Source organism: Nannospalax galili, unplaced genomic scaffold (genome assembly GCF_000622305.1).
Source record: "Nannospalax galili isolate Female #2095 unplaced genomic scaffold, S.galili_v1.0 scaffold960, whole genome shotgun sequence".
Classification (NCBI taxonomy): Eukaryota; Metazoa; Chordata; class Mammalia; order Rodentia; family Spalacidae; genus Nannospalax; species Nannospalax galili.
Window position 1 is genome coordinate 673,906 of NW_008348313.1, and position 11,452 is coordinate 685,357.

Genomic DNA, 11,452 nt, shown 5'->3' on the forward strand with positions numbered 1-11,452 from the left:
TTATTAAACTTGTTAGGGAATTCTGCTGCTCTCTTTTTTCTTTCTTTTTTTCTTCTTTTCTTTCTCTCTCTCTCTCTCTCTCTCTCTCTCATATATATAATTTTAGATAGGGTCTCACTATGTAGCACTGCCTGTCTTGGAGCTCAGTATGTAGACCAAGCAGGTCTTAAATTCACAGAGATCCGCCTGCCTCTGCCTCTGCCTCCTGAATGCCACCACACCTCATAGGGTGGTCTGTTATCTCCTACTCACACTCAAAGTTACAGTGCTTTCTCTTACTTCTCTGAGGATCTTAGTCACAGTTATACTTTACCTGAACCCTTCCTTCCTCCAGTTATTCAATTTATGTCTTTCTCTTCTATGGTTTTACTGATGTTCAGTTACCCTGAGTAATTATTCATATTTGGGGACGGAGGTCTGACCCTGAAGGGATGAACCTGTGAGCACTTAGCAGGGCTGTTGTCCATGAGCTTCACTCTGGGCTGATTTGAACTGTTTGTCAGGGAATTCTCAATGTCTATGTTGAGGTCTCTTGTGTAATATATAGATGTATATGCTTATTTATTTACTATGGAGAGGAACATAGAAGGAAATATTTGATTTGGGCTGCTTGAGGCTTGATAAGCTAACCCTAATGACATGAAAGTGAAGAGGCATTCATTTGTCAGTCCATCCGTCCATCCATCCAGTAAAAATCTGTCAAGGCCATCTTGCACGAGGCAGTGGATTGAGCCCTGGCTGCCCCAGTGAACAGATCAAAGTGCCATCAAGGGTGTCCAGAATAGCACTTTTCAGTGGATGGAGCATCTGTTACACTAGAATGTTCCTATAGTGAAGCAAAAGTTCTAGACTTATGTAGGCCAGTATTTCAGATCCTTTGAAATGTGGTTGGTGTAATTCAAGAGCCAGATTTTTAATTTTCAATTAAGATGCAAGGTTAAATAGTCATACATGGCTAGTAGTTACCATGGTGACTGCAAGAAGATTCATATTTTTATTTATTTAGTTGTTTGTTTAGAGATGGTCCCACTATGTAGCTCTTATTTATTTATTTATTCATTCATTTATTTACAGATGGTCCCGCTATGTAGCCCTAGCTGGCCTGGGATTCACTGTGTAGACCAGGCTGATCTCAAATTCACAGTGATTCACCTGCCTCTACCTCCTGAGTGCCAGGATTAAAGGTATGTGCCACCATGCCTGGTGACTGTCCTTAATGCAAAGCAGGGAACTGGCAGCCTGCCCTGCATTGGCAGCAGGGAGAGCAAATGACCTCACAGGAGAAAGGATGTGCATCTCCTGGAGGAGCTAAAGAACCCCAGCTTCACCAGGCACAGTGGTGCACGCCTGTAGTGCCAGCACTCAGGAGGCAGAGGCAGGCGGATCTCTGTGAGATCGAGGCCAGTCTGGTTTACATATTGAGTTCCAAGCCAGCTGGGGCTACACGGAGACCCTGTCTTAAAACAAACAAATAAACAAAAAACCACAGCTTCAAGTCTTAGCCAGCTGAAACCAACTCCAGAAATAATGTTCAATTTCTTTTTTAAAAATATTTTATTAATTTATGTGTGTGAATGTATTGCCTGCATGTGTGTAAGTGCACTGGTGTTGTGCAGTGCCCACAGAGATCAGAAGAGGGTGTCAGATCCCCTGGAACTGGAGTTATGAATGGTTGCTAGCCGCCATGTGGGTGCTGGGAACTGGACCCCGGTCCTCTGCAAGAACAGCTAGTGCTCTTAACTGCTGAGCCATCTCTCCAGCCCCATGATGTTCAATTTCTAATGCACACAAGAACAACAAAATGCAAACATCGCCAGGCATGGTGGCACACACCTGTAGTCCCAGCACTTGAGAGGCAGAGGCAGAGGCAGGAGGATCTCTGTGTGTTCAAGGCCAAGCCTGGTCTACATAGTGAGTTCCAGGCAAGCTGGGGCTAAAGGGAGACCCTGTCTCAAAAAGACCAAAAAAAAAAAAAAAAAAAAAATCAAGCCCACTTTCCTAGTGCAAGTATTACAGTTAAAACATGTATAAAAAAAAAACATGTATATGGACATGCACACACACCATACACAGATATACACACACCATACATATTACACACCATTCACATGTATACACACATATGCAGAGACACACATATATACATATACACACATACACCATACACACATGCACACAGACACACAGACACATGTACATAACACCACACGCATGCACACACCCCTTTATCAATTTCTTCCTAGAAGTACACATTGTTCTCTTGCTTTTTTCTATGGATGACACCTCTTAGTATCTTTTCCACGTGAACGATGGCCAGCCACAAAACAGTCTTGAACCAACTTGAATCTGTTCACTCAGCTACTCTTTATTAGGCATTGCATGTGCACCTGGTGCTGTTCTATACTCTTTGAATACAGCTGTGAACTAGATAGTCAAGGTCCTTCATGGAATATAAAAGCCAGTGTTGGGAGACAGACACAAGCTGAATAACATTTTAGGGTGTGTTACAAGGGATAAAAACTTACATATAAAAAGAGTGATGTTTGGGAGACCTGGGGAGGGAACTTCATTGTTAAATAACAGAAAATGCCTTTTGAAGGAGGTGAAGGACTGAATTGGGCTGCTGTCTGGGAGGGAAGAGCCAGTCCAAAGGCCTGAGGGCAGGAGCATGCTGGAGTGCTACAGACACAGTGGGAAGGCTGGTGTGGCTGGAGGAGAGGGACAAGGAGCCAAGGATAAGAGGGGTGCAGAGGTGCCCCATGGCACAGGGCCTCCAAGCTCTAAACGGCTGGTCACTGTAACTGAAGTGTGGACCCAGGGGACAACAGGGAGCTGAGGAGACAGGTGCTGGTTAGACTGTTAAGCTGCCTCTGTTCAGAGGGTGGGAATAAATGCTTAGGAAAGCAAGGTTACAGGCACAGAATTATTATTATTATTATTATTATTATTATTATTATTATTATTAATTTTGTCTTCCTGAGAAAGGGTCTCCCTGTAGCTCCAGCTGGCCTGGAACTTACTATGTAGACCAGGCTGGCCTTGAACTCCCAGAGATCTGCCTGCCTCTGCCTCCTGAGTGCTGGGATTAAAGCCATGTACCACCACGCCCGGCTGGGCACAGAATTTTTACTTTTCAACATACACTCAAGCAAATGCTGTAAGAAATATCTCGGATTTGTGTTTACTTTTTTCGACAGGGTATCCTGTATAGTTCAGGCTTACCTTAGACTCAGAGCAATCCTTCTGCCTCTGCTTTCCAAGTAATTCGATAACAAGAGTGAGCCACTGCCTGACGAAAATCTTTTTATGCTACTTAATTTGTGTTTACAATGCTAGGGCTTGGTTTTGTACATTGCCAAGCAAGGGCTCTACCTCTGAGCCACGTCCCAAGTGCCTCGCTAGAGGATTCTAAGGAGGACCTCTACCTACCACTGAGCTACATCCCCAAATCAAGATTGAATTTAGAGAGTGGGGAGGAGGGGTTGTGGGTAGTAGCTGGAAGGGAACCAGGTGTTCAAACCCAAAACAACTGAGCAAGTAATTAAAAGTGTTTGTTTGCAGGTGCATCTCAGTGGTGGAGCTCTTACCATGCTCCAGGTTCTGGTTCCATCAGCATCAAAAAGCCAAAAAGATGCTGCTGTTTGATCTCACCTTCTGAAACTCTCAGCTATGTCTGTTTGGAAGCTTTGCCTTGTAGCTTTCTCTGCAATGCTCTCCAAAGAATCCAGAACTCTCTCCATCTGATGCTATTGCCAGCCCCTCCACCCCTCCCTTCAGCTTGCGTCTGAAAACCAAATTCTTCCCACTTAAATGTGGAAAGCAATTCACCCTTTGCCCCCAAGGGCATTTTCCAAAACAAAGGGAAACCTAGAAAGAAATTACAGTTTGCCTACAAGGCAGAAGTGCCCCAAGACAGGAGCAGAGATTTGTTCCCAGATGTCAGTTGGGATCTGTCAGTTAAGGATTGACAGAAAACTAACTCAACCCCCCTCTCCAGAGTGGGACCCTCAGTGCCTTCCCAGCTCTTTGCACTGGCTGTATGGATAGCCCTCAGGTCCAGGAGTCTGTCTCCTGTGGTTTCCCCAGTGGAGGTGTGCACAGACAGCTTCAGTCCTCCTTCATTTCTACACACACAAGGCATTTATGTATGAGATTCTCTGGAGGTTAGTACAGGCTAGCAGAGGCCCTGAGTGGATTCTCTGTAGCACACACATACACACACAAACACACACTCACACACCAAGGTTAAGTACTCCTCTCTAAAAGACCTTTCCTCTCTGTGACCAGCCTCTGACCATGTCTTTATCTTGTCTTCCCACAAATCAGTTACAGAAAACATTTAAAATTCCATCTCCCCCTCAAACTGGCCACATTTCAAGTACTTAAAGAGTCACATGTAGCCATAAGCTGCCATGTTCATGCACAGGGCCCACCTAGTTCATGACCAAGTATCCTTTTGGACAACACCAGACTAGACAAAGAGAGGCGCCTCCCTCTCAGAAGTTGTCTGGTGTCTTCAGGAAATGTGACCAAAATTTTCACTCCACTATCTATGTTATTTGATAAAAAAAATATATATATATGGGGCTAGGTGTGGTGGTGCATGCCTTTAATATCAGCACTCAGGAGGCAGAGGCAGGCGGACCTCTGTGAGTTTAAAGCCAGCTTGGTCTACATAGTGAGTTCCAGGCCAGCTGGGGCTACAGGGAGACCCTGTCTCAAAAAGATACAAAACAAAAACAAAAACAAGAAGTAAATATGGGGAGGGGAGAAGAGATGACTCAGGATTTAAGAGTACTTAGTGTTCTTGCAGAGGACCCTGGTTCAGTTTTGAGCACCCACAAGGCAGCTAACAACCACCTATAATTCCAGTCCCACAGGTTCTGACGCCCTCTTCTGGACTTCATGGACATTGCATGGCATGGGTGCACTTACATACATGCAGGCGAAACAGTCATACACATAAAACTATAAATAAATATTTTTTGAATAAATAAATAATAAACATGGAGGAAGGACCTGGTGGTGCTGGCCCATCATTCCAGATACTCAGGAGGCTGAAACAGGAAGACATCAAGTTCAAAGTCATCAAGTTCAAGGCCAGCCTGGGCAACATACCCAGTCCCCTGTCTCCAAATAAAAAGTATATTGGGGCTGGGGAGATAGCTCAGTCAATAAAGTTCTTGTCTTGCAAGCACTAGGACCTGAGTTCAATCCCCAGAAACAGTATGAAAATGCCCGGAGTGGTAATCCTAGTGCTGCAGAAACAGAGACAGGCAGATTCCTGAGCCTCACTAGCCAGCCAGTCTAGCCTAAGTGGTGAGCTCTAGGTCAATTAGAGACCATGTCTCAAAGATGGTGACTCTGCTCCTCGGGATGACACCCAAGGTTGTCCTCCATCTTCCACATGCATGCACATGAACACACACACACACACACACACACACACACACACACACAAAATAAATAAATAAATAAATAATAATAAATGAAAGGAAGGAAGGAAGGAAAGAAAGAAAGAAAGAAAAGAAAAGAGGAAAGAAAGAAATGTAGGGCCAGCAAAATGGCTCAGCAGGTAAAGGCTCTTGCTGCCAAGCCTAATGACCTGAGAGCAATCCCCAGGGCCCACACAGGGAAGGAGAGAACCCACCCTGCAAGTTGTCCTCTGACCTTCACAAGGATACATACACATGCCGCCCCCCCAACAAATAAATGTAAAAAAAAAAAAGTTAAATAGCTCAGCAGTAGATCACTTGCCTAGCATGTGGTTTAATACCCAGTACCAGAAAAATAAATAAATAAAAAATAAATGGGGCTGAGCATGGTAACCCACACCTTTAATCCCAGCACTCCAGAGGCAGAGGTATGAGAAGCTCTATGAGATCAAAGCCAGCCTGATCTGCAAAATGAGTTCCAGGCCAGCTAGGGCTACAGGAAGACCCTGTCTCTAAAATAAATAAATAAATATTTTTTTTTCCACATTTGGGGCTGGAGAGACAGCTCAGCTGTTAAGAGCACTGGCTGTTCTTGAAGAAAAAACTTTAAAATAAAATAAAATAAATGGGCTGGAGAAATGGCTCAGTAGTTAAGAACCCACACTGCTCTTGAGAAGGACCCTAGTTCAGTTCACAGCATTCTCACTGAGAAGCTCACAACTTCTGACTCCAGCCCTGGGAGATCTGATGCCCCATTCTGGTCTCCGTAGGGGCCTCTGCACATACATGTACAACTCACAAGTACCTACATATACATGTAATTAAAAATAAAATCGCTGGGCATGGTGGCACATGCCTTTAATCCCAGCACTCAGGAGGCTGAGGCAGGTGGATCTTGGTGAGTTCAAGGCCAGCCTGGTCTGCATAGTGAGTTCCAGGCTAGCTGGGGCTATAGGGAGACCCTGTCTCAAAAAGACCAGAAAAAGAAAAAATAAAATAAAATCTTTAAAAATAGAAAATAGGGGATTGAAGAGATGACTCAGCAGTTAAGAGTGTTTCCTGTTCTTCCAGGGAATCTGAGTTCAGCTCCCATGTCAGGCCACTCACAACAGGCTGTAACTCCAGCTCCAAGGATTTCTACACCCCCTTCTGCCCTCCAAGGGAACCCACACTCATATGGCATACACTCACAATGGCACATACACACAAAAATAAAAATAGTAAGTAAAAATAATTAGTTAAAACATGGAATTATACTCTAACTGGGATTCCACAGTGATTTTTTTAATTTTTAATTTTTTTACTTTTATGTGTATGCGTGTATTGCTTGCGTGTATTTACGTAAGTACATGGAGCAGTGCACACAGAGGTCAGAAGAGGATGTCAGATCCCCTAAAACTGGAGTTTTAGATGGTTGTTAGCTGCCATGTGGTGCTGGGAATTGAACCCAGGTCCTCTGCAAGAGCAGTCAGTGCTCTTGAGCCATCTCTCCAGCCCCCACTGTCAGTTGTTGTTGTTTTGGTCTTTTTGAGTCAGGGTCTCCCTGTAGCCACAGTTGCCCTGGATTCACTATGGAGACCAGGCTGGCCTCACACTCACAGAGATGCACCTGCCTCTGCCTCCCGGGTGCTGGGATTAAAGGCACGTGCTACCATGCCCAGCTATCCCCGACAGCCAGTTTTATTAATACATTCTAGACTTCTCCACCTATCAGATCACAAACATCTGATGCTGTACCATAGCTACACCTGTTCACTGGGATGGACTCATTTATTTACCCATTCATTTTTTCTGCAAATACTTAACCCTGTTGTATGTGCCAGAACTGTGCCCAGGCTGGGGATGAAAACACCTAGGTGCCAGCTCCATGGAGCTCAAAGTCTTGGGGAGAGGCTGAGACTAGCTTATGTCAATCAGAGGGGTGAAGCACAGTGGTACTCCCAATCCCTGGGAGTATCTCCATCTCTGTTTCTCTTCTCACCAAGTCTTAGCAGCTATGCCCAGATGAGGCTGTGTTTTTGAACTTGATCCCCCATCTGAAAATATAGATGCCATTAAGTGATCATTGCTGTTACTATTATTCCCCCTTTCTCCCCATTCTAAGCATCAATCCTCTTTACAAGGATTTTTTTGTTGTTGTTTCTTTTTTGTTTTTTTTGGTTTTTTGTTTGTTTGTTTGTTTTTTGAGACAGGGTCTCTCTGTAGCCCCAGCGGGCCTGGAACTCACTATGTAGACCAGGCTAGCCTTGAACTCAGAGATCCACCTGCCTCTGCCTCCCCAGTGCTGGGATTAAAGGTTTAAACCACCAGGCCTGGCCTACAATGCAAGATCTTTTTTAAAAAAATTATTTATTATTTTTATTTTATGTGTATGCGTGTATTGCTTGCATGTAGGTAAATGCATCCGTGTGGTACAATGCCCGAGGAGGACAGAAAGGCTGTTGGATCCCCTGGAACTGGAGTTACAGACAGTTGTTAGCTGCCATGTGGGTGCTGGGATTCGAACCTGGGTCTTCTGCAAGAACAGTCAGTGTTCTTAACCACTGAGCTATCTCTCCAGCCCCACAATGCAAGATCTTAAAGCACTGGGTGTGTTGGGTAGTTCCTGCCTGCCTAGTATCCTCCAGTGAGGGGTTGGGAGCATGGCTTGGAGAGAGTGATTGCCTAGCATGTACAAGGCTCTGGGTTCTACCTCCAGCATTACAAATAAGTAAATAAAATGCAAAGCCTTTCAAAATGTTTATTTTTTGCCACGTGTGGTGGTGCACGCCTTTGATCCCAGCACTTGGAAGGCAGAGGTAGGGGGATCTTTGTGAGTTCAAGGCCAGCCTGGTCTACAAAGACTGGTCCAGGCCAGCAGGGGCTATAGGGAGACCCTGTCTCAAAAAGACCAAAAAAAGTTTATTTTTTCAATATTTTTATTTTATGTGTATGTGTGTATTGCCTGCATGTAGGTCAGTGCACCATGTCTTCCAATGCCCGTGGAGGTCAGAAGAGGCTGTTGGATCACCTGTGGCTGGAGTTACAGTTGTTAGCTGCCATGTGGGTGCTGGGATTCGAACCCAGGTCTTCTGCAAGAACAACCAGTGTTCTTAACCGCTGAGCCATCTCTCCAGCCCCTATTATTTTTATTTTATGTATATGAGTGTATTGCCTGCATGTATGTACGTGCACCCATGTCATGCAAGGCCAGAGGAGGACAGAAGAGGACACTGGAGCCCCTGGAACTGGAGTTACAGTTGTTAGCCGCCATGTGGGTGCTGAGACTCAAAACCCTTGTCCTGTGCAAGAGCAGCCAGTGCTCTTAACCACTGAGCTATCTCTCCAGTCCCCAAATGTTGTTGTTGTTTTTTTTTTAATGTGCATATGTCTGTGTAAGTGCATGTCACATGTGTGCAAAGGTCAGAGAGGGTATCAGATCCCCTGGAGCTGGAGTTATAGGCAGGTGTGAGCCAACTGATTTTGGTTTCTGAGAACCAAACTCTGGTCCTCTGGAAAAGCAACCAGCACTCAATGACTGAGCCATCTCTCCAGCCCCCAAGGTCTGTCTCTCTCTCTCTCTCTCTCTCTCTCTCTCTCTCTCTCTATATATATATATATATATATATATAAATTTTTTTAAGTTCTTATTTTTTTGCAGCTGGGGAGATTGAACCCTCTCTCATATTACACAAGTGTTCTGCAATTGAACTAGTGAGGACCATTTTAAAAACTAGGTTTTGGTGCTGGGTGTGGTGGCGCACGACTTTAATCCCAGCACTGGGGAGGCAGAGGCAGGCAGATCTCTGTGAGTTCCAGGACAGCTGGGGCTTCAGGGAGACCCTGTCTCAAAAAGACAAAAAAAAAATAGGTTTGGGAGGCTAGAGAGATAGCTCAGCAGTTAAGAGCACTGGCTGCTCTTGCAGAGGATCCGGATTTGAATCTAAGCAACATGGAGACTAACAATGGTGCAGTTCTTGGGAGATCTGACATCCTCTTCATGGGTACTGCACCCATGTGATGCACTTACAAGTAGGGGAAACACTTATACACAGAAAAAATAAAATACATAAATAAATAACTTTTAAAAACCCACCAGGTTTTCCGTTAAAACCTCCAAGATCTTTGGAGGGTTACAATGAGGATTAAGAGATTATTTCTTTGATAGTTATATTTCTCCAACACCTTCTTCTATCAGGCACTACCACCTCTGCAAAAGCGTGGAAGTAGTGGTATCAGAATTCCATTTTACAAATGTTGAAAAGAAGCACAAGGAGATACAGTGACCTGCTCAGGAGCTCTGGAGCAGTTTTAGGTTAGGAGTGAAAGGTTCCTGCATTCCAGTGAGGGTATCTTCAGAGGGATTGACCTTGTCCTTCATGCCCCTGTCCTCAGGAAACTGGACGCCTTCATATATGATGCAGCAGTACTCAACTACATGGCCCGCAAGGACGAGGGCTGCAAGCTGGTCACTATTGGCTCAGGAAAGGTCTTCGCCACCACCGGCTATGGCATTGCCCTGCACAAGGGCTCCCGTTGGAAGCGGCCCATCGACCTGGCTCTGCTACAGTTCCTAGGGGATGGTATGGCTATACTGGGCAAGGGAGTCCTACCCTGGAGAGGGGAGGGCTGGCCCGGGGTTCCTGGGGAGGAGGAACTGAGAGGAAGAGGCTTGGACTTAGCTTCTTATTAGAGAGGGTGGTAATAACAAGTAACTTCTGACCCCTCCCCAGATGAAATCGAAATGTTAGAGCGGCTGTGGCTCTCTGGGATCTGCCACAATGACAAAATCGAGGTGATGAGCAGCAAGCTAGACATCGACAACATGGCAGGTGTCTTCTACATGCTCCTGGTGGCCATGGGCCTGTCCTTACTGGTCTTCGCTTGGGAGCACCTTGTGTACTGGCGCCTGCGGCACTGCCTGGGGCCCACCCACCGCATGGACTTTCTACTGGCCTTCTCCAGGGTAGGAAGGGAGACCTGGAGAGACTGGCGAGGTGGGGTTTGGGCAGTATGGGCAGAGATGAGAGGGGAAGAGAGCCGGAGGGTACGGGTGGGGGCAGGGAGACAGAAGCAGGTGCAGAGGGCAGAGGGCCTAGTGCAGCGGTTAATGTAGAGAGCATGGGCGGGTGTGGGGGTTGGGTACACAGGGCAGCGGCAAGTGCCTACCGCAGCCCCAGTGCTGGCACCCAGCTAACTGCACCTCGATCCTCGCAGGGCATGTACAGCTGCTGCAGCGCAGAGGCCGCCCCACCGCCGGCCAAGCCGCCGCCACCGCCACAGCCCCTGCCCAGCCCGGCGTACCCTGCAGCGCGTGCGCCCCCAGGGCCCACGCCCTTCGCGCCCCGAGAGCGTGCGGCCGCTGACCGTTGGCGCCGGGCTAAGGGCGCTGGGCCTCCAGGCAGCGCGTCTATGGCCGACGGCTTCCACCGCTACTACGGCCCCATTGAGCCTCAGGGCCTGGGCGAGGCGCGCACGGCACCCCGGGGCGCAGCCGGCCGCCCTCTGTCCCCGCCCGCTGCGCAGCCCCCGCAGAAGCCACCTCCCTCCTACTTCGCCATAGTGCGCGACCAGGAGCCGGCCGAACCGCCCACAGGCGCCTTCCCCGGCTTCCCCTCCCCGCCCGCGCCGCCTGCGGCGGCCGGGGCTGTAGGACCGCCACTGTGCCGCCTGGCCTTCGAGGACGAGAGCCCGCCCGCGCCCGCGCGCTGGCCGCGCTCGGATCCCGAGAGCCAACCGCTGCTCGGCGCCGGCGCCACTGGGGCCCCCACCGCCCCTCCACCGCGCCGCGCGCCGCCTCCGCCCTGCGCCTACCTGGACGTGGAGCCGTCACCGTCGGACTCCGAGGACTCCGAGAGCCTCGGCGGCGCGTCGCTAGGCGGCCTGGAGCCCTGGTGGTTCGCCGACTTCCCCTACCCCTACGCAGAACGCCTCGGGCCGCCGCCTGGCCGCTACTGGTCAGTCGACAAGCTCGGGGGCTGGCGCGCCGGCAGCTGGGACTACCTGCCAGCGCGCGGCGGCCCCGCCTGGCATTGCCG

General features: G+C 48.0%; 1 protein-coding gene across 1 annotated transcript in view; it reads left to right on the plus strand.

The window, feature by feature from the left end:
- Positions 1-11,452, plus strand: part of Grin2d (glutamate ionotropic receptor NMDA type subunit 2D) — a 40,217-nt gene that overhangs the window by 27,435 nt on the left and 1,330 nt on the right. Inside the window, 3 exon segments of the mRNA XM_029569390.1 lie at positions 9,810-9,997; positions 10,148-10,380; positions 10,632-11,448. Coding sequence (XP_029425250.1) covers positions 9,810-9,997; positions 10,148-10,380; positions 10,632-11,448 — 1,238 coding nt within the window.